This window comes from Eimeria necatrix, genomic scaffold (genome assembly GCF_000499385.1).
Source record: "Eimeria necatrix Houghton genomic scaffold, Enh_scaff59, whole genome shotgun sequence".
In the NCBI taxonomy this organism is placed as follows: domain Eukaryota; phylum Apicomplexa; class Conoidasida; order Eucoccidiorida; family Eimeriidae; genus Eimeria; species Eimeria necatrix.
The window spans coordinates 44102-65943 of NW_013651698.1; the positions used below are offsets into that span (position 1 = coordinate 44102).

Here is a 21842-nt window from a genome sequence, read left to right on the forward strand (position 1 = left end):
AAAAGGGGCTCCACAGAAGTGTGGGCTCCCGCGCCAATCGCAGGCCGCCAAACCTGTTCCCAAAACTGCAGACACAGACACCGCAGCGCCCCAATCCAGGCAGCAGCAGCTGCAGCAGCAGCAAGTGCAGCAGCAGCAAGTGCAGCAGCAGCAAGTGCAGCGACAGCAGAAGCAGCAGCTGCAGCAGCTACAGCACAAAACCGAACAGGAAACGTCACTGTGGGGGCACAGGCAGCAGCAGCAGCAGGAAGCTGCGGCTGCTGCTTGTGCCGTTGCGGCGCTGATGCCAAACGTTCCAGCAAGATCAAGCAGAAGCCGCAGCAGCCAGCAGCAGCAGCAGCAGCAGCAGCAGCAGCAGCAGCGCCTACGCTGCGCAGAGTCATGGGAACGGCTTCGCTGCGAGCCTCCATTATCAAAACATTTGCTATGTCTTCGTTCGCTACCTGCCCGTCGGCACCTTCTGCAGCAGCAGCAGCAGCAGCAGCAGCACCAACTGCAGCAGTCTGCATGCGACCGTCAGCAGCCGCACCATGTACTGCAGCAGCATCGGCAACGTCAACTGCAGCAGCAAGAGCAGCAGCACCGAGCAGCAGCAGCAGCAAAGGCACGTACCGAAGTCAACATGGACAAAGCTTAAAGAGCCGAAGTCGGGCAGCACTAAGTCGCCGCGAATATGGTGCTGCTGCTGCTGCTGCTGCTGCCCCTGTTGCTCCTGCTGCTGCTGCAGCAACAGCTGCAGCGGCGCCAGCTGCTGCAGCGTCAGCTTGCGCGGAAGCACATGCGGGTCCGTCCAGCGGGCGCCTGCTGAGAGCGAGGCAGCATTAGCAGCAGCTGCTGCCGCTGCTGCTGCTGCTTCATCTGTGTCTGCCTCGATCCTATCTGTTTCCCTTTGAAACGCCGCTGCTGCTTCTGCTGCTGCTGCTGCAGCAGCAGCAGCAGGAAGCGCAGCGTCTACAGGGACGTAGCTGCTCAGCTCCAGCACAGTACCCACATGCACAGGAACTGGGGGCCCCCAGGGGCCCCCCCCTGGTGGCTGCCGAAGGCCCCCAGAGGCCCCCCTGAAGTAGTACTCAGCAAAAGCACGCAGGCCTGCAGCAGCAGCAGCAGCAGCAGCAGCAGCAGCAGCAGAGCACAAGCAGAAACAGTGCAGCAAGATAAACTGGCTTCTGGGACTGCTGCTCCCGTTGCTGCTGCACGAGTAGCTACCGTGCAGCAGAAAACACCTGAAGTAGCTTCAAGAATGCTGCAGCAACTGCAGCAGCAGCAACACGGTCAGCAGCAGCAGGAGCAGCAGCAGGAGCAGCGGTACCTGCAGCATAAGGCAGCTGCCTATCTGCAACAACAATGATGACGTCCTTGGCTAGCCACGGAGAGTGCTGCTGCAGCTGCACAGTAAGTGCAGCAGCAGCAGCAGCAGCAACTCGAGCAGACACCCGCACGCCTTCTTGCTTCATTCCTTGCATAAGCCCGTCTAGTGGCGGCAGCTGCTGCAGCAGCAGCAGCCAGTCAGCAGCAGCAAACCTGCTGAGTGCTGCTGCTGGGGCGGAGGCTTCTGCTGCGCCGTTTATGTTTGCTGCTTTCAGCAGGTGCTGCACCACAGCAGCAAATGCTGCTGCTGCTGCTGCGCCCGCCCTGGGTGCAGCTGCACTTGCTTCCGTTGTTGCTGTTGCTGCTGCTGCTGCTGCTGCAGCAGGCTCGGCAATCGGGTCATTGAAGTCATACAGAAAGGGAAACAAAATTGCTTCCTGTCCATCCCCTCTGCTGCTTCGGGCAACTGCAACAAAGTTGAAGTGCAGCGTGGCAGCAGCTGGCGGAGCTGCTGCTGCTCCTGCTGCTGCTGCTGCTGCTGCTGCAGTGCCTCCTGCTGCTGCTGCAGCATCTGAAGACTCCACCAGGTAAAATGGCTGCAAGGAAGACTCAAGCTGCAGAGCAGCAAACAGCGCATGCAGCTCACGCAGAGCAGCAGGCGCCTGCTGCTCTGTGCATTGCTGCTGCTGCAGCTGCTGCTGCTGCTGCTGCTGCTGCTGCATCCTTGGGCGTAAGCTGCTTTCTGGCAAAAAGATGAAGGGATAGCGAGATGGCTTGAGGGGGCCAGAGAAGCAGGGCGAGGGTGCAGCAGCAGCATGACTTGCTGCTGCAGCAGCAGGAACAGCTGCTGCTGCTGCTGCTGCTGCCTCGAGTCTGAGGTAGACAAATGAGGCCAGCGAAAGAACAGCAGCAGCAAAAGGAGTCGCAGGCTTCCGGATTGCTGCTGCATGCTGCCCAGCAGCAAATGCATGCTCTTCAACTTCTGTGGAGTGCGGCCATGAGGGCAGACAAAACAGGTAAAAGAGGCCGCCTATAAACAGCAACGGGCTGCAGCAGCAGCAGCAACAGCAGCAGCAGCAACAGCAGCAGCAACAGCAGCACGAGTACTCATGAACCTGGCAGCAGCAGCAGCAGCTGCTGCGGCCGCAGAAGCAAGCAGCTCGGCAGCAGGGCTGCAGATGCAGCGAGCAAACAACAGCAGCAGCTGCAGCAAGAATATCTCCCCGGGCAGCACAGGTGGCTACAGCAGCAGCAGCAGCAGCGGCAGCAGCAGCAGCAGCAGCAGCAAGACATAAAAGGAGTGTGAGCCTCGCAGTGCGGCAGCAACGCTGCAGAAACACGAGCTGTAGATACACCTGAGACGGCAGCAGCAGCAGCAAAACAAGAAGCAGCAAAAGAATAAAAGAAAACTTACGACAAGGGCCTTAACCTGCGCAGCAGATACTGCAGCTTTTCCTCCCTGCTTAAGCTTCTGATGCTGCTGCTGCTGCTGCTGCTGCTGCTGCTGCGGATTTTGAGGCGAAGGCGCCTGATGAGGTTTTTGGGGCCAAAGCGGCGCCAGGCCTCAAGAGAAAAGCGACTCATTGGCGCAGCCGGCCAGTATTGCTGCTGCTGCTGCTGCTTTTGCTGCTGCTGCTGACTTTGCTGCTGCTGCTGCTCCTGCAGCTGTTGCTGCAGCTGTTTCTCTCCCTGCTGCTGCTGCTGCTGCTGGTTCTAGATCCCCTGCTGCAACCGTTGCCTCCGATTCTCTTGCTGCTGCTGCTGCCTTTTCTCTTGCTGCTGCCGCTGCTGTTCTTGTGGCTGCAGCTGTTGTCGCTAGGGCCAGCTTTGCTGTCGCTGCTGCTGCTGCTGCTGCTGCTGCTGCTGCCGTTGCTCAGCCTCGCGACTGGGCGGGTACTGTTGCAGTTGTTGCTGCTGAAGCCTCTATGACTCGCTTTGCTGCTGCTGCAGGCTATGTGTGTTCAGGTTCTGCTGCTGCAGTTGCTGGGTCTGCTGCCGTCATAACTTTGCTGCAGCTGCTGGTCTTGCTCTTGCGTTTCTCCCGGCTATTTAGCCACTCTACACCTCTGCTGCTTGCTCGCCTCAAGTTCTGTTTGCTGCTGCTGCTTGCAGTTGAGCTGAACAGCGGTCATTGACAGCTTGCAGCAGCAGCAGCAGCAGCAGCAACAGCAGCAACAGCGAGACACGCAGCATGGAGCCGCGCATAGAGCACGGCCAGTCCCCCGGCTGACTTGAAAAGCAGCAGCCACCTCAGTTTCAAATTTATTTAGTTTTTTTTATTTGCTGCTTTCCCCAAGAGGGCTTAACACACAGTGCAGCAAAGTCTTCTGCGCCAGCGCATGCGCAGCGGTAGGAGGGCCCCGCAGCCGACAGCAGCTGAACAAACGGAGATAAAATAGTCTCTTAACAACTTTAAATTTGCATTTCTTTCTTAATTTACATTTTTGATTGCTTAAGAGCTTGGTTGGGGGCGTAGGAGCGGTCCTGTTGCCGCTGCTACTACTGCTGCTGCTGCTGCTGCTCTCACGGTGAGTTAACTGTGTTGCTGCAGCAGCAGCAACAATAGCAGCAGCAGCTGCAGACACAGCAGCATCAGGTGCAAGATCTGCATCAACAGTTATAGCCGCAGGACTGCAACAACTTCAACAACACAACAACGGCGGCAGCCGCAGCAGCTGGGGCGCTGCAACACTGGAAGCAGCATCACCAGCAGCAGCAGCAGCAGCAGCAGCAGCATAAAAGGTGGCAACGGCCTCAGCAGAAGCCGCAGCAGCTCCAGCAGCAAGAAGCAGCAGCATGTAGCAAATATGTTTTTAGGGCGTGAGGGCCCATGGCCAGGCAGCAACAATGAGAGGCCCTGTGCCGCAGCTGCTGCACTGTCTTTTCCTCTTGCTGTTGCTGCTGCTGCTGCTGCAGCACAGCCCTGCAGGCTGCAGGAGCTTGAAGCGCAGTAGACTGAAGAACGTGCCGTTGCCCTTGTCAGACGGTGCAGCAGCAGCCGCAGCAACAGCAGCAGCAGCAAAGGCAGCAGCCAAATCAGCAGCAGCAGCAGCAGCAGCAGCAGCAGCAGCTTGCATGCGTTTGGCATTCCGCTGTTCGACGACGGGCCCGCCCGCGGCCGCAGGGCCTCTGTGGACTTCGCCTACGAAATTGGACAGCAGCAGCCCAACATTGCCTTTGACTACCAGACGGCCAATTTGCTGTCGCAGAGAGTGTGCGTTTGCTGCTGCTGCTGCTGCTGCTGCTGCTGCTGCTGCTGCTGCTGCTGCTGCTGCTGCTGCTGGGAGCAGTGGGGGGGCTGCTTGTGGTGCTGCTGCTCTCGCTGCCGCTGGCAGGGCGGGGGGTCCTGCTTCTGTTGCTGCTGCTGTTGCTGCTGCTGGCAGCGGTAGGGGTGCTGCCACGGTTGCTGCTGCTGGCAGCGATCGTGGCGCTGCTGCTGTTGCTGCTGCTGATGCTGCTGCCGCTGCTGCTGCTGCACCTTCTAGACGCTGCAGCGGTTTTGAGGGCCCTCTCTGCTGTTGCGGCATTTCTTGCGGACTTTGCTGCTGCTGCTGCTGCTGCTGTTGCGGCCGAAGCGGCTGGTTGCTTCTGTTGTTGCTGCTGTTGCTGCTGCGTTTGCTGCTGCTGCTGTCACAGGTGCTGCTGCCACATGTAGCTTCTTCCTGTGACCGTGGCCGCAGCAACAAATTCCTCTATGCTGCTTGGACTCGCGTTGCTTCGGCTCCTGCTGCAGCTGCTGCCCCCGCTGCTTTGCTGCTGCTGCTGCTGCTGCTGCTGCTGCAGGCTCTTTGACCAGCGCGAAGGCACTCTGGTCTTTATAGAAGAGGAGGGGCTTGGGAGAGCAGCAGACACAAAAATGACTGCAGAAGAAGCAGCAGGTGGCACTCGAATAGACCCGAACGTGAGCAAATCCGCTGCTGCTGCTGCTGTTGCTGCTGTTGCTGCTGCTGCTGCTGCTGCTGCTGTTGGTGATTTTCGCTCGCCAGATGTTGCACTGAATTGCGCTTGCGTTTGCCTCGCCTTGTTTTGTATTTGGGGTGTATGGACAGGAAGTGAAAAAGATAGAGAACGTCTTGCCTACCTTCACCAGACCAGACGTATGCTTTTTTGCTGCTGCTGCTGCTGCTGCTGCTGTGTTGCAGCTGCCGTGCTGCTGCTGCTGTTGCTCGCGTCTGATCATTTGAGTGTAGCTACCTCCCTTGCTGCTTTTATACCTCCTGCTGCTGCGTTTTTTGCTGCTGTTGCAGTAGTGCAGCGGCATGCACGACGGCCCGACGTCAGCCGCCGTCTTGCTGCTGCTGCTGCTGCTGCAACGCTGCTGTGCTGCTGCTGCGCTGCTGCTGCAGGGCAGCGGCATCTTGCGGCTGCTGTCTGCATGCGACGGCCAATTCGCATTTGTCTTTCAAGGCCCCCTGCAGCACCGCCTGGGGGTTAAGGAATGGGCCAGGCAAGTTTGAGGTGTACGTACACCTCAACAGGGTTTATTCTATATGCTTTTGCTGCTGCCATTTGCCCAGAACAACTTCGCGTAGGTGTACGTACACCCCAACAGGGTTTATTGTATTTGCGTTTGCTGCTGCCATTTGCCCAGAACAACTTCGCGTAGGCCGGAGAGCTGGTGGAGGCCCGAGGGTTTAGGGTTTACTGCTCGGAATTTCGGTCAAAGGGTTTAGGGGTGAGGGTTTAGGGTTTCATTCGGGTGGTTTATTTGCGGCTGCAGGTACATGATAACTTCAGTGTACCCCGAAGCCCAAGTGAAGTTCATAACAGAGGTAAATGAGGGAACTTCACTGAGTTTCTCGCGCAGTGCAATTCAGAAGCGAAGATTATACCTTGAGGGCTTAGGGTTTAGGGTTTAGGGTTTAGGGTTTAGGGTTTAGGGTTTGGCTCTGGGCTGTGCAGCACTACGCGGACCCCGATGACCGACCAGGGTGCCTTAAAGGGTTTATTCCCGACGAGGAAGTTTCAGAGGTGAACTTTTTCGAATCCTAAACCCTCAAAACCATTTTTAAAAAACATCTCTTGCAGTTTAAAAGCTGTTCTCATGCATCCTGACCTGTGGTTTGAGGGTTAGGGTTTTTGAGGGTTTAGGGTTTAGGGTTTAGCCGAGGGTCTGTGCTGCAGTACCGCAAGGCAATCCGCTGGCGCCATCCTCGGTTGTACCACCACGAGGAAGGAAAACCCTTGCCAGAAGGACACATCAGAGCCCCTCAGCCAATACCCTAAGTTGCTGCAGCTGGTGCTGCTGCTTCTGCTGCTGCTGCAGCTGCTGCTGTTGCTGCTGCGAACGCTGCAGCAGCAGTACAGCGCTGCGCCGCGCCTCACTTTTGCGGGTTTCAAGCCAGAAACGAAATAGTCGAACTGGACTTCAACTTCCCAGTTTGTTTCAAGTTTATTTTTGTCACTCCAGTGTGCCAATTCATCTTATTCATCCATTTATCACTTTTTTTCCGCCACTCACTTGCTATGCATCACGGCTTTCCTTGCAGTTTTGTTGGAGGCACTTTATGTGTCTGCTTGAATGGCAGTTATCTCGCCTTCAAATTGTAGAAGTGATTATTCATTTATTTAATGGAGTTAAATGGCCTTTGCGGGCAGCAGTGATGAGTAGTGAAAGCAACAACATGCAGCTGCCACAGAAGACTTGCAGTGGAAGTACCTGGAAGTAAATGGGACAGATTCGGAGTAAATTCGAATTAAAATGCATTTTGTGCCAGCTTGTATTCTTACAAACACATTTATATTAATAAATTAATAAACACATATACATATGTGGGTACATTTCTGTGTAAATATGTGCAGATCTCTATCAACGTGCACTTATATGTACAATATCTGTATTTATGTGTTTTTTTTGTTTCACGAGGACGCGAGTACTTCTTTTGATCCATGAAATGTCCAATACAAATGTACACATTTTCAAATAACGCAAAGGGAAGAGCTCTAAGTGCAGAGAAGTCCCCAACGCAATGAGGGGAAGTAGGCAAGAAGAAGCTGAAACCAATTTATCGTTGCTCCTAATTGTTTGCTGTCCTTTATGTTTGGCCTGCAATAGCTTCACCAATATGTGGGTAATCCAGCGTTAGTCTGCCCTAAAAGGGACAAACAAAGGCACTCAGCTAAACCATTTCATTTGCTTCTGCTCATGTGTGCTTAGCCTTATTTCAGTCTGCTCATGGCCTTCTGCATCCGTTCTACTGTGTAATTCATATTTTCTGTTGTATGATATTTTTTGGACGGGACAATTGCATTTGTTTTGATTTAAATGGTGCTTTCAGAGAACTGGAAACCTGTATTCGGTGTCTTGTTTTTTCCGCCGCCGGATACAAATTAAATCAGTTCGGTTGCTTCATAGATAAATTAAAAAGATATTTTAATTAAAATTTCTCAGTATAAATGAAAGTTGTCAGAATTAAAGCTTGGCTCAGTGCTCACACAGGCGAGGCAGCTGCAACATGAACAAAATATCCTTAAGTCCACCGCACCAGGAGCAAAACAACAAGACTTGAAAATCTGTGATTGCTTCAATGGGCATTAACGCGCTTCTTCGCAATACAACTGATAGAAGAAAATGCAGTGCAACATTTTCAGGAAAGATCCACGCATTCAAAGCTTCGGAAGTGCGAAAGCTGAGAAGACTGTAGAGTTTAGGGTTTACACAAGTTTGAGATCAAAGCATTAAGATCAACAATCTGCTTTCAATTATTCAAATGGCGGCAATATACACGGAAGTCGTACAACTGAAGTGGCTTTGAGCTGCGAAGCCCACATGCCTGCGCGTTTGCACAAATGCACCGTTGCAGGTAACGCAGAAGTGCACTTTGCACTAAACGAGTCACTGGATACTTAGAAGCGGCCACGAACATATTTAAAAGAAAAAGAACAAACCAGAACCTTTGTGAGTACCTCAAAATGGCGGCCGCGGAGCCGCGTTGAGACAAAACCAATAAAACCCACACCCAGGAGCGAGCTGAGCCTCCCGCTTACTTAAGAGCAGCTAAGAAGAGCATAAAAGTAAGCGGTGGTGAAGAATAAACGAGTTCGTGACGAATTCGTTTCTTCAAAAACACATTGCGTAGCACCAAACGCCGCCGTGACCATAAAACCCGAATCACTGGAAGCGACAGCTGCAGACGGCCGAAGCGAATTTGCAAACAAGAGCAGCAGCAGCAGCAGCAGCAGGAGCAGCAGCAGCAGCAGCAGCAGGCGCGGGGCGTCAGGCCTCCGCCTTGGCCTTCCTCTTGGGCCTTTCGCTGGCCTGGCGCAGCTCCGGGTACCTGTCGAGCAGCTGCAGCGGGGTGGGCCGCTTGGCGCGGTCCCTGTTGAGCAAGTCGCTGACAGCAGCTGCCCAGACAGCGGGCACACCGACTTCGCGCAGCGCGTGGGAAGGCGGCGGCAGCGCGAGACTGCGGGCGGAGTGGGTGGCGTCCAACATGGCCAAGTACTCCTCCAGGCCGCGGCCTGTGCGGATCCTGAAGGGCAGCTTGCCGTTGGTCAACAAGACGTAGCAAGTGAGGCCTGCAGACCAGGAGTCGTACTTGTGCGAAATGTTGGCTTCGCCTTTGCGCACGAAGCACTCGGCGTGGGAGGGGTCCATGAAGAGGGGGGTGATCTTCTCGGAACACTTTCTGCGCTCGCCGGCCTCGCCGGCCATGCCGAAGTCCGCCAAGTGGACTTTGCCACTTTTGCTGATCAAAAAGTTCTCCGGCTTTATGTCTGCGTGGCACCAGCCCGTCGCGTGCAGCCGCGCCACCGTCTCGAGCACTTGCAGGCAAACTTGCACGCGGGCTTCCACGGGCAGCCGCTCCACGGGGAAGCCGTGGGGGCTTTCGTGCAGCAGATCCGCTCCATCTCCCAACATGACTTCGGAAAGCAGCACTGAATTCCCAAAAACGGTGTTTTGATGCACCTGCAGCGAGGCTTTCGGCGAGCCCACGGTGGCCACGAACAGCGGCACCACCCACTGGTTCTGGCGAGCCACTTTCCGCGCCGTCGGCTTCCCTCCCGCTGCTGCTGCTGCTGCTGCTGCTGCTGCTGCTGCTGCCAGCCGCAGCGGCTGCCGCTCCGTCTCCAGCATCAGCTGCATGTCCTCGTGCACCAGCCGCAGCAGCTGCCGCGGCGGCGGCTGCTCCATCTCCCCCAAGTAGTAATAAGGCATTTTGACGGCGAACTCGTCCAGCCCGAGAGCCTCGGCGTCTGCGCTGTGGCGTACAGACACCGCAATCACCACTGCTGTGCCTCCAGCCCCCAACAAGCCAGTCACATCCACCACACATTTGTTCAAGACAGTTTCGCCAGTGAGGGCGTCGCGCACGTTGTAGAGGGTCAAGTCGGGGCTCCCGCCGCTCATCAGAGAAAGCACTTCCTTCAAAACGTGCTCCAACTTGTGCTTTTTGCCTTTTCCGGAGGCTTTCTTGTCGCTGGTCTTCGCCGCCTTGTTGGTCATCATCGTCTCGACAACTGCTTGCTGCGGGCGCGGCAGCGGCTCCGGCTTTCGCAGGTATTTCGTGCCGCCGCTGCTGCCGCTGCCGCCGCTGCCGCCGCCGCTGCTGCTGCTGCTGCTGCTGCTGCCGTCCGCGGACTTCTTGCCGCGCATCACCTGCAATACCACGTCAGCAAAACTCATCTTTGAGCCCGCCCGCCCTCGCCGCACAGCTTTGGCAACCTCGGCGAAGGTCCTGGGCACTGCGGGGCTCCTTTGATAAGTGTTGTTGCCTTCAGAGTCAGCTATTTCTTCGACTTCTGGTTTCTGTGGCGGTGGGTGGCCATAGGCAAGGGCGGGCGCGAGCGCGCCCGCCAGAAACAGAAGAAGTCTCATGGGCCCGGAGCTGAGTTCGCGTATTTTACGTAGAACGAGGCACTTAAACTAATAAAATAAATTTCAATTCTATTTTATGTTCAAAATAGGATTTAGAACATTTGTGTTTGCACACGCGCCAACATGGCACGGCGTGCCGCGTTCCCAGCGGCCTCCGACAAGGGGGGGTGGTGCTGTGCTGGGCGCCAGCAGTGCAGCTGCAGCTTTCCCAGGATTAAAGGAAGAAATCTAATTTCTTTCGAAATAAGCTTAAAGCATCTTTTTCATATTCATGCTTTGCCAATTAACCCAAGCGTGAGCAGGAACAGAAAAAACCGATCCCCCGAAACCCCGGGGCACTCAAGTGCAGCCCGAGCCGTAGACAGATAGATGAGATACATTTCTCCTCACTTATTCTCAGGCGGCTGCGCTAAATATTGAAACCTGAGATTCTTTTTTAATCTTTAACTTTTTAAGGTAGGGTACGTAGAAGAAAGGTAGGGAAATAGGAATAGTTGAAGAAAAGGCAGTAGGGTAGGGCGCTACCTTGGCTTGTCCCTGAGGTACTTCCTTCTTAAAACGATAATGTGTTCGCGTTTCGCGTTTATTTTTGCTTTCAATTGCATTAATTGCTTATGATATTTAGTTTAGTGGTGTAATTGTGGGCGTTTTTTGCGGGTTCTACAGTCTTGCCTATATATGGGCGGCGACAGCAGCGCCGACACAGTACCGTGCTGCACTGCTGCCCAGAAACACGATTGTCTCTGTCTTTTAAAATGATTGACTCTGCTTAATTAAGTATGGCATTCCTCAGAACATTTTTTGGCTGCAATCACTTTATACTGGGCGCTGCTTGCTGGATCAAATTCAACTGATGATCCTTTGCTACAGAAGCCTGCCTAAACTTGATAACGAACAAAGTGGGCTAGTCAATTCTTTAATTATCATATTTTCCAAAAGTTCCTCAATTTATTCCTCAATAAACAAGATAAATGCATTTGAAATAGAGCTAGATGAACAGCAGATCTAGCTGCGGAGGACTGCCATCCCAAACAAACAAGGCAGGCAGAACTAATAGCCAGAAACCAAATGCACTTACTTCCTCTCTAATTATTGAAAACAGAAGTGCAGAATACTTCTAATCATAAAGAATTCATAAACTGCTTCCCGAATCTAAAAGCCACCTCGAACAAGCCAAGAAGGAAGCAGTGTTTCTCAAGCCAAGAGTGGAACCCAAGACGCTGAAAACCCTAAATCCTGAGATGAAAACATCAATTTCTCACCATCTGACTTGAATATACTAAAACATTGCAACTGCAGCAATACCAGAAACCCTAACAGCAAGCAGTATGACGGGGGAGCTGAGGGATCTGAAGTAGAAGTAGACAAAGAACTAAACTGCTTGAATTCAGTTTAAAAAGGGTTTTCTCATCCTGTTTTCATCAAAAGCCAAATCAAAAATAAATGGCGAAGAGCCGCAATATATGGCGAATCCATTTCGGCTTCAAACAAGGGTAAATTCATTTGCGTGCAGTTCAAGAAAATATAAATGATTTAGTACGTAAAAATGCACCTAAAACGTACGTGTTTGACTTCACGTATTTTTAAACAATTCCAGGCCCCAAGAGGTGTTCATACACCCCGCGGTTTCGCTGCTAGCCACCAACAACACAGCTAGCCACCGAAACTAGCTAGCTGTTTCTCATGGGCTGCCCAAACCGCCGCCACTTGTTCTGTATGGGAAGCTTCTCCTCACACATAAGCTCCCAGTCTAAACCCTGAGCCCTGAGCTCCGCCAGGCCCTTACTCGCTGCTTTCCAAAGGAAAGTGGGGGTACTTTGCAATAATTTCCTGCGGGATGGGTCTGGCTGTCCGGTCCCTGTTGAGGAGGCTGCCTACTAAAGAAGCCCAGAAAGGCGACACCCCGTGTTCCTTTAGCTCGTCTTCAGGGTTCTTGAGGAAGGGAGGGGCTCTGGGGTTGGTTTTGGGGTCTAGGTTGGCGAGAAAAGGGGTAACATGTCTGGCTGTGGACATGCCGTAGGGTAGTAGTTTTGCATCTGTGAGAAGGATATAGCAGCTGAGACCCACAGACCATGCATCATACCTGGGGTCGAGATTGACAGAGCCGTGCTTAATGGCGCAGGCTGCGTGGGAAGGCTCCATGTACATGGGGGTTAGCTTTTCTTCGCAGCTGCGCTTTTCGTTGGTCTTGCTGCTCATTCCAAAGTCCGCCAAATACACATCCCCGTTGTCGGCTATGAGCATGTTTTCAGGCTTGATGTCCCAGTGACACATGCCCGCATCATGCAGCTTCGCCGTTGCTGCAATCAGCTCGCCACAAACGTATTCCTTGGCAGGAATGCCAAGCCGCGCCACTGGAATGCCAGAGGTGCTCCCATAAATCAGCAAAGCTGCATCTCCCAGCATTATTTCAGACAAGAGCACTTTGCCGAGGAACGCAAAGCCTCCGTGCACGTGAACTGCAGAGCCACCCGTCCCCAGAGATGCCTGGTACAGAGGTAGTGCCCAGTGGTTGCTGCTAGATATAGCCTTGGAAGACACCGCGGCCTGACCAGTGGTTCCTTTAGTGGCTTGGGCGGCGGCAGCGACGGTGTGCAGCGGGTCCAGCTCTTGTCGGAAAAGCTCTTCGAGGCCATCGGCGACACTGCGCAGCAGCTGAGGGGGCAAAGACGCAGCGCTGGGAACGGTGGAAGGCTCTTCTGCCAGTTGTTCGTACATGAGTTTCATTGCAAGTTCTTTCGAGCCCAAGACCGCGGCGTCCGCATCCCCCACAATGCCCACAGCCAACACCATGCCCATTCCGCCCACGCCCAGCACACGCAGCTCCTTTACTGAACACTGAGGCAGCAGCACAGTGCCCGTGATGGGGTCCGTTATATTTGTCAAGATTATTTCGTCGGCCGCCCCTCCCCCGCTAATCTTGACCAGCGCAGCGTGGGCCACATCCTCCACAGGATGTCGTCCAGCTGTGCCTGCCACTTCTTTGTCTCTTGCCTTTGCATCCACATTCCGCTTCATTACTTGGACTACCTCTTGCTTTATTTGCTTCAAGATTTGCTCCCGCTGCTCAGCAGGCAGCTCTGCAGGCGCCTCCGGCAGCCGCGACCCAGCACCAGCAGCAGGCGCTGCAGCAGCAGGTGCAGCAGCAGCAGCACGGGGAGGCAGTACTGTCGCTGTGCGCAGCAAAGCACCCTTGCCTAGCACTCCTTGGGCCTGCATAGGAGCCGGAGCTTGCATTCGCAGCAGCCTCGCCTCTCCGGGCAGCGGCCGTGGCTGCGGCCGAGGCCCCAGGCCTGCCCCCAGGGGCCTTTCCATCCTCGCCAAAGGGGCCCCGGGTCTAACTAGTTGGGCTGCAGGGACTCCCATCGGAGGAGCAGGGGCTGCAGGCCTGATCAAACGGGCTGCAGGGGTCAGAGGCCTGGCTAGCTGGGCCACCTGAGCGCGGGGAAGCACGCGTGGGGCTGCTCGCAGGGGTGCGTGGCCGACAGCCATAGGCTTGGCAGGGACGGGCATTGGAGCTCGCTCCCTCAGTCTGCCATACATATCGCCCAGGAGCATGCGTTGCTGCTCAGCTCCACGCATCTGCTGCTGCTGCGGGGATACTGCTCCTGCAGGCATGCCCAGAGGGATTCCGCGCAGCCGGTTGAGGAATGAAGCTGCCTCAAAGGCCCCCTCATCCTGTATCTTTAAAGAAGGTGATGAAAAGAGAGACAAACTGCTGATGTCTCTTCGGTCCGTTTTAAAGCCGAACACCAGGGCGGGTGACACCGCGAAAAGGAGAGCCGACCGCATTTTGCTAGAACAACGCGGCCAGTAGAGAGGAGGGTAACAAACAAAACAACAGGTTCAAAAAGCCAATAAAACTGATGTATCAAGGAGCTCCAGCTGGGGAAAAACTGCCCAAAATGGCTCTCTTGAAACGACTGCGCTCAACGCAGAGAACAGATCGAGACTTAGCAGTTTCCGACGAGATCTACGTGGCCATATCTGTCGAGGTGCATTTGAGTGCAGCCTAAAAATAAGTTTTTTCAACGAGGAAAAATAAGTCACTAACAACGGCAGGAGTTCTCGACTTCGTGATGGCTGTCAGCCATGGCTGCAAGGTGGGCCAGGGGGTCAGACCAGCGAGGCACGGTAGCCGCAAGCCGTTATGCAGATTCACTCCCGTTTCATCCACGCCTGCGCAATATACTTGATTTATAAATGCAGACTAAATTTTAACAAACTTCATTTTGTTGAAGCCTTAAAAGTTGCATCGGCACATTCTGCTGCGACAAATTGAACCGCTGCAGGACCGCTGGTCGCCAGCCGCCTGCTAGCAGGCTTCATTGTGTGCGTCCCACAAGTTGCAATCGAATTAAATGGTTTTAGTTTTTAAATGATTTATCAAAAAGTCTTTTAAGTTGCTGTCTGGCCTGTGTTTCGCACATCGAGTTAATACGTAGTACTCATGGTCCGAGTCGGGGTCACCTCGCAAAGCCGCTAGCGACCCACCCCTCCGGCGACACCAGTCGATGCCTTCCTCTCGAAACAGTCAAGCAATTATGTTACAATATCCCTTTTAAAGCTTTCAAAAATGAATTTCAAATAGTTTTTGCTACTGTGAGTTTCGTCTCAGTGTGATGTTACTGGTGGGTCACACAAGTGCGCCGACATTGAAACAGCGTCAACGGCGCCTCCGTTCTCCGCAAAACAGGCACTTATTGCCAACAAAAATGCTATTATGACTATTTGAGGGCTTGTCAAATTGGCCAGAGCTTGCGCCAGATGCAACAATCGCAGACATGTCCACGCCAGTCTTGGATTGCAATCGAGTTATGAAGCAGGTGGCCAAGCTTCTGCAGAGCCAGGGTATTGCTACATTGTAGTGTTGTAATGCAAACACATGACACTATTGAATCTCTGGTGTGTCATCCTGACGGCTTCAGTTGTAAATGCATGCTCCCATTATTCCTCTTGTTTTATGAATGCAGCCGAGCACAACTAGCGGATAAGATTGCCAAATTTTTGAGCCGAACGAGATAACATTGCTAAATTCTTTAGCCGAACGAGAAGGTATGCTCGCTGGATCTGTCAGGTTACGTATTAAGTAACAAGATCGTTAGGGGGACTGGTAGATGGGAGTACTATAGAGCGAAAAAGCAACTGCACTTCAGTGCCTCTGGATAAATGAGGCGTTAAATATGCAGTCTGCAGTGTTGGTCTGGATTATTCCGTTTTGCAGAAAACAAATGCTTTCGCACACTGCCAGGCGCAGCGTTGAGACACCAAAAGTAGCGAGCTCTGCCTTTCCCAACTTGCAGTGAAAACAACCACCGCAGACTAAGGTGTCAATGAGGGATGGCAACAGTATTAACGTTGCACACACGCTGTCACACACTTTGTTGAAGATTGATTCAAACAAGAAGGGTCTACGCACAAGCTATAAAATAACAGCGCGGTTCAATGGTGCCACCCTGCCCACACTCGCGATTATTTCCTCCAGTCCAGCCTATCCCCAGCTCCATTAACACCACTGGCAATAAAAAACATTCCAAAGGCCAATCATCGTTAGTGACTTATTGCAGTGTACGCAGCAGGGAGCCTCCATTAATCCTGAAGAGCCTTTGCCACTCCCACCACACTAGATCTTTTATATTTGTCGCGGTCAAGCATCGTACCAACAGCATGGGCCAGCTTGGGTGAAACTCCCATGTCTAAAAGTTTGGTTGTGGGGTCTTCGTACGTTTCTCCCTTCACAAGACTTGTCAATTTGGCTCGTGCACTCCGATTAGTGGTATCCAAGGAGGCCAGTTTCTTCAGCAAATTCTCTCCGGGACCAATCTTGTAGGGCATTTGCCCCCCAGTTAAAAAGACATATAGCGTTGCCCCCAATGCCCATGCATCATAGGATGCGCTTACGGGCAAGTAGCCATCGCGGATGGCGCAAGACGCAGTGGATGGGTCCATGAACAAAATGGTGCCATTGTAGCATGCCCTACTTTCCCCTGACCTTCCCACCATCCCGAAGTCGCTCAACAGCGGCTTTCCGCTGGGAGAAATAAGTACATTTTCAGGCTTAAGGTCCATGTGGCACTGACCTAACTCGTGCATTCTCGACACACTCATAATGAGATCCTTGCAAAGCAGCTCTCGGGCCTGCAGACTTGGCGCCAAATAGGGCTCGCCCTTGCCAGATGGCAAGCCCAGGGATAGTCCATCTCCCAGCATTATTTGGGAAAGAACCACTTTGCCGCCGATCATGTGACCTCCATGGTGCTGCGGCCCACGTCCTGGCGACCCTACGTAAGCCTCAAACAGCGGCAACGCCCAGCCGTTTTCATCTGCTACTTCTTTTGTGCTAACTTTGGCACCTTCTGGGAGGTTTTGAGTAGCCGCGAGGACTAGCCGCTTAACTGAACTTGTCTCGGACGCACATATATCTTCTATCATCTGCCTTGCGTGCTTCAGTTCAGCCGGCGAGGGCGATGGGTTCGGCACTGGGAAATATGTAACTTTTGCTGCTAGCTGCTTGACACCCAGAGCTGAAACAGCATTTTCGTTCAAAAGCTCCAGTTGTAGCACCAGACCAGCACCCCCAACACCAAGCACCGGCCCAACTTTCGCGACGACGGAGTGAAAGGCCAAGTCCCCAGTTGCTATGTCCCTCATGCTTGTCAGTATTACTGTTCCATCTTCAGTGTTCTCAGGACACATGGACTTCAGCGCTTTAAGCACACTCCGCTCTACATTTTGCTTGAATGACGACGACGGTCTGTTTTGGCTTTCGAGTTTAAGCACTCTAGTGTTGTGAGTAACAGCGTCAGCCACTTCCTTTTGCAGTGCCTCCGTCTGCTCTTTAGTCAAAGTTGGCGTGGCCTCCTTTTGCTGCGGCTGTGCCTCCTTGCCCTCAGAGGTTCCCGCGGAAGTTGAACTCAAACGAATAGCACCTGTTCGCCTCAGCCCTGGAGCCCCCGAGCCTTGGAAAGGAGGAAATTGCTGCCTATGAGGAGGAGAGACAAGGCGTCGGGCGAAGACAGGCCTGTGGGCATCAGCAGATGGCGGCTCCAACAAACGCGACTGGGCTGCGAAATGCGGAGCGGCTGCTGCAGCGGCGCGCCGGGCCAGCCGGTTCTGCAGCACGGCATCGGCACTTGTCCTGCCCAGTTGGCTTGGCCAGGCATTGTTTCCATTTCTTTCAGCGCCTTCTGGAAGCCCACCAGCAGCATTACCTTGATTGATACGGCGCCCCAACTCACGAATCAGGCGGGCTCTGGGTGCTAACTGGCGCAGGCGGTCCATCTGCAGCAGAGCTTGCGGGCTCTTTTCCTCTAAGAGCGGCGCTGAGGCAAGATTTGCATCGTCGCTAAGCCGTGGATGCAGCTGCAAGCTGGAAACCAAGGCAGGCGCTGCTGCAGCAATCCAGAAAATTGCTGTCTTCATCTTGAAAATGGGAAGAAGGACAGGCACATCAAAGGCCTTTGAGGATTACTAAAATATACAAATGTTTAGGGGCGTTTCAACCCCACTTAACAGCCAGCTCGGAGGGCAAATCAGTGGAGTTGCAGGGCGGTTGATCTCGATTTGCACACTCAAGAAGGACAACACGGGACAGTCATAGTTGCCTGAAGAACCCAGCCTTAAACCAATACCCTTTCCTTAATTTACGTTATTTGATCAATTCTTTTCAAAAGTAAACTTCGCAAAATATGCGTCAGCAAGCCCTTTCGCAGAAGGCGCGAAACTGAACCATCGCCGACGGACCACATTCTCCGGACCCCTCTGCGCCTGTCGGCTGCGGCCCGGATCCACTCGACAAACGTCCGCCTTTTTCCCCAATTACTAAGAATAAAATTGGAAACTTCAGTTGTTTGAAATTTTTTTAGCCCCTGAAAGTGGGAAATTGAGCTTGTTTTGGCCCAGGGGAACTTGATGGCCAGCCGTCGACACATCTCCGCACACAGACAGCGTCTCCTGTTCCCGACGTGCATTTTAGGATTAAATACGGAAGTAAAACTGTTATATTCAAGCCAAAAGAGGAAGGCCATTTGCTTAGTAAATCTTCGCTTGTTCACTTGCAAATAAGTGTGGGAGAATAAACCCCTCTTGCCCAGTTTCACAGCTGAGAGCAACGAGACCTCATTTGTGGATAAGGAGTGTAGATCGCGGAGGCTTTTCTGGGGAATGCTAGCTGATCAGAGGAAAGCTGTGGATGACATCTTTAGGCTATTACATATTTAGGTGCTGTAGGGGCTTTTGGGGGATGCAGCATGCTACGGAGTCCGTGTCACTCCAAATGCTTCCATTTGGACTAATATTGAGCGATGTAGGCTTTCATCCCTGTGCTGGAGGCTTAAGCAAAAGCCTTTCAAACAAATAATGTCTCACCGTTTCCTTTCACCTTTTCGGGCACTCTTTTGCTGCTATCAACTGGGAAAGGGGACGTAGCGCAGGAGCTCGAAAACAGAAATACGCCAACATCAACTTAGTGGCAGGGGAGAAAAGTAATCATTCAGGCAAACACAAATACAGGGGAAAAAGAAACAAATAGGGGAAGTGGATTACAATTTGCAGTTTAAAAAAACACAGGAGGTCAGGCGCAGACTAAACGGGCGAGCAGTGGAAAGAGAGAGTAATATGCAAAAGAACAAACAAAAGCAAGAGCAAACAAACAGCCAACCAGATGCGCCGGCAAACAAAGAAATTGGCAAATAAACACAAAAGGAAAGCAAAGACTAGTGCAGAGAAATGTGCAAAAATAACGGTGAACCAGATAAAGTTGGCGCACTAGTGCAAACGAACAAAAGCAAGCAAAGAAGAAACGAACGAGGGGCTTGAGATATGTATGAACAGGCACTGAGACGAGCAAACAACAAGACCGAACGAAATAAGAGACAAAACAAACAAATCAATCATAAATGATATATCAGATGATAAAAAAGGGTTCAAGCAAATCCAAGCCTCTGCCAATATCTGCTCAGCGGTTGAGAAGAAGGCAAAGTTTCCACGTTCACTTGACGGCAGCAGCAGTAGCTTTTGCTGCTACTGTTGCTGGTGATGCGGCGGCTACAGCAGCAGCAGCAGCGACTGTAGAATCAACAAACGACCAGCAACAGCTGCAGCCGTTGCTGACCCCACGCACACCAGAAAGTGGGAAGCTGATATTTGCTGCTTGTGCTGCGAGTGAAGCCAATGCTGCTACAGTTGTTGTTAGTGCTGCTGCTGTTACTGCTACTGCTGCAGTTGGTGCTGCGGCTGCTGCTTTCTTTGCATCAAGAAAGCGAAAACTCGCCTGAGTTCCGCGCACGCCTTAGCTGACGCAGCAGCAGCTGCTGCTCGAACGCCAGCAGCAGCGCAGCAGTGGCGAGAGCAACAAAGCTGCTGCCAAGCAGCAGCCTACTTGGGCTCTAAGCCCCTAGTCTTGAATCTTAGAGTGTGAGCTTTCGACTCACAACAGATCTGAGTGGTGAATTTGTTTTGTGTCTATTTGGAATGCCAGCTTGAAGGAAAACAAGACAGCATTTGGGCAAAAGGTCGCAAATGCAAGAAAGCCGTAACTGGCACCTTCCTTGCCGTATTTAAAAGCTTTTGACAGAGAAAAGGCAAAGATGCAACAGACAATACAACAGTCTCTTAGACCGCTGCAGCAGCTTCTGCAACAAGCGCAGCCGCTTCATGCGCAGCCAAACCTGAACCAGGTGCAGCAATCAGCGGTAGCTGCTGCTGCTGTATCAACTGCAGGAACTGCGGCAGCAACACCTGCAAAAAGTGCATCAGCACCTCAGCAGCTACGAAAATGTGTAAAGCACCGGCTGTCGATCCCGCAGCAGCAGCAGCAGCACAAGCCCTGCTGCTGCTACTGGTTTCAAACCAGAAAAGGTGTTGCGCTGCTGGTAGCAACAGCCATGGCAACGCGAGGATTGGGGTGTCACTGCACCTTTTCAAAATATAATAGCATCAGATTCCCCCAATTTGTTAGAGTGCCTCTACCTTTTGAGTGCAGCTAACTCTTCCTAGCGAAATTGTATTTGGGAATAATGGCAACAACAGTAGACTTCGGCAGCTCCTTAGAGCTGCAAAGGATTCAGCAGCAGCGACAGCAACTGTTATAGCAGCAGCAGCAGATCGCTGGGTCTATTCTGCTGCACCTCCGCAGAAAGCAGCTTGCCCTGATAAAGCAGCAACGAGGTCCTCTGCTGCAGCTGCTGCTTGCCCTACCCGCAACTCAAACAGGAGCTAGGCCACCGTTACTGCAGCAGCTGCAGCAGCAACTGCAGCAGCAGCTGTAGCAGCAGCAGCAGCAACCGCAGCAGCTGCTAGGCTTCCGCTTGGTAGTCATAGTCCGCCCGCGGTTCGTCGTCTTCGTCTGCCTGCACAGTGCTTCTGAGGAGCGTGCCTAAGTTGATAATTGAATTTTCGTTTGAGATGTTTAAAGGATAAAAAGAAACAAGTCCGAATTCCTCCAAGACAGAAGCAAAGGCTCGGTGAAGATCACGGAAGTTCGCAGGCATGTTATCCTGAGCACAGCAGCAGCAGCAACAGCCGCAGCAGCAGCAGCACATCCAGAGGCGAAGGGAGCAGCACTACGCCTGCGCTTCAAGCACAAGCAGCAGCAGCAGCAGCAGCAGCATCAGCAGCAGCAGCAGCTGCAGCGTACATCCAGTTCTTCCACTATTTGTTGCACGTCCTTTGAAAGCAGTTGTTCGACAACAATATCTTCTTCCGTTTCATCTGGGCCCGCGTCGTCCACCCGTACAGCGAAAGCTGAGGTGTCTATACACCTGCCGGCCCACTGGGCGCCCGCCGTGTCGGCTTCGTCTTCATCACTTTCGTCGCTTTCTTCTTCTTCGCTGTCCTCTTCCTCTTCGCGGTCGTTTGCTGCAGCAGCAGCTGCTGCTGCAGCAGCGCCTCTGGGTCTGTGGCTGCGTCTTGGCCCGCGCTTGCTGCTGCTCTCCCGGGTGGTGATGTTCAGCTTGCTGACCAAGTCGCACTTGGTCAAAATGTTGACGTGGGGAAGTTCGAAGAAAAGCATTGCGTTGAGAGCCAGCAGCGAGCCGCTGATGGACTTGGCCGCGTCCGTGAAGAAGTTCACGTCCAGACAATAAGCCACGCAAAATCTGAATCCTTGTTTTTCCAAGTAGTTGAAAATGAATCGAAAAGAGTCGAGGTGTACGAACAGCTCGATTTGCCCGGGCAAGTCGAACAGCAGCAAGTCGTCTTCGCACAACTCCAGCAACTTCTCCTCCAGCCACTCCTTGTGCTGCTCCAAGTACTCAATGCAGAACACCAGCGAGCCGTTCGGGCCCAGCTGCAGCTCCTCTGCTGCGTCATCTGCTGTTATTAATTCTCTTATGTCCACCAGAGGCTCGTAAGGCATGTACTCAGCAGCAGGGTCCAGGTTCACGCAGGCCACGCGGTGTCTAGACACCTCGTACTGCTGCTGCAGGTGGTGACACAAAGTGCTCTTCCCGCTCCCCGCCGGGCCCATTAAAAGCACTCCGTTGCGAACCATTTTGCTGCTTCTCAGCCTCTGCTGCTTTGCTGCAGCTGGCTGCGGCTCCCTGCTGCTGCTTCCGACGCTGCAGCAGCCAGAGATGCTGCTGGCGATGCAGCTCCTGCTGCCACTGCTGCTGCTCTTCCCGCTGCTGGCGGCGCTGCTGCAGCGGAATTTGCTTCCTGCAGCCTCTATTGCAGGTCTTGCTTCTTGAGCATGAAGTTCGGGCTGCGTGCATGCAAG

At 53.1% G+C, this 21842-nt stretch overlaps 6 protein-coding genes across 6 annotated transcripts in view; 1 reads left to right on the forward strand and 5 right to left on the reverse strand.

The window, feature by feature from the left end:
• ENH_00065150 (glycosylphosphatidylinositol anchor attachment 1 protein, putative) overlaps positions 1-2892 on the reverse strand; it is a gene marked incomplete at both ends in the record, with an annotated part of 6852 nt that extends 3960 nt beyond the window's left edge. Inside the window, 5 exons of the mRNA XM_013577272.1 lie at positions 1-65; positions 369-460; positions 613-1089; positions 1310-2355; positions 2738-2892. The exon at positions 1-65 is cut by the window's left edge and continues 3 nt beyond it. Of these exons, the coding sequence (XP_013432726.1) occupies positions 1-65; positions 369-460; positions 613-1089; positions 1310-2355; positions 2738-2892 (1835 nt within the window). The remainder of the gene's footprint in view (positions 66-368; positions 461-612; positions 1090-1309; positions 2356-2737) is intronic.
• A 1263-nt stretch (positions 2893-4155) lies between these two features.
• ENH_00065160 (hypothetical protein, conserved) lies at positions 4156-6534 on the forward strand (the record flags this gene model as incomplete). The annotated part of the gene is made up of 7 exons (XM_013577273.1): positions 4156-4522; positions 5105-5209; positions 5358-5405; positions 5655-5738; positions 6028-6079; positions 6211-6279; positions 6414-6534. 7 exons carry the CDS (start codon positions 4156-4158, stop codon positions 6532-6534), a joined length of 846 nt encoding a protein of 281 aa, XP_013432727.1.
• A 1990-nt stretch (positions 6535-8524) lies between these two features.
• Positions 8525-10126, reverse strand: ENH_00065170 (Rhoptry kinase family protein ROP30, putative; the record flags this gene model as incomplete). The annotated part of the gene is made up of 1 exon (XM_013577274.1): positions 8525-10126. One exon carries the CDS (start codon positions 10124-10126, stop codon positions 8525-8527), a length of 1602 nt encoding a protein of 533 aa, XP_013432728.1.
• Positions 10127-11908: 1782 nt separating this feature from the next.
• On the reverse strand, positions 11909-13918 carry ENH_00065180 (Rhoptry kinase family protein ROP25, putative; the record flags this gene model as incomplete). Its single annotated transcript, XM_013577275.1, has 1 exon — positions 11909-13918. One exon carries the CDS (start codon positions 13916-13918, stop codon positions 11909-11911), a length of 2010 nt encoding a protein of 669 aa, XP_013432729.1.
• A 1797-nt stretch (positions 13919-15715) lies between these two features.
• ENH_00065190 (WGS project CADU00000000 data, contig 00001346, related) lies at positions 15716-17548 on the reverse strand (the record flags this gene model as incomplete). The annotated part of the gene is made up of 1 exon (XM_013577276.1): positions 15716-17548. One exon carries the CDS (start codon positions 17546-17548, stop codon positions 15716-15718), a length of 1833 nt encoding a protein of 610 aa, XP_013432730.1.
• A 2873-nt stretch (positions 17549-20421) lies between these two features.
• On the reverse strand, positions 20422-21617 carry ENH_00065200 (conserved hypothetical ATP binding domain-containing protein, putative; the record flags this gene model as incomplete). Its single annotated transcript, XM_013577277.1, has 2 exons — positions 20422-20622; positions 20763-21617. 2 exons carry the CDS (start codon positions 21615-21617, stop codon positions 20422-20424), a joined length of 1056 nt encoding a protein of 351 aa, XP_013432731.1.
• Between the last annotated feature and the right edge of the window lie 225 nt (positions 21618-21842).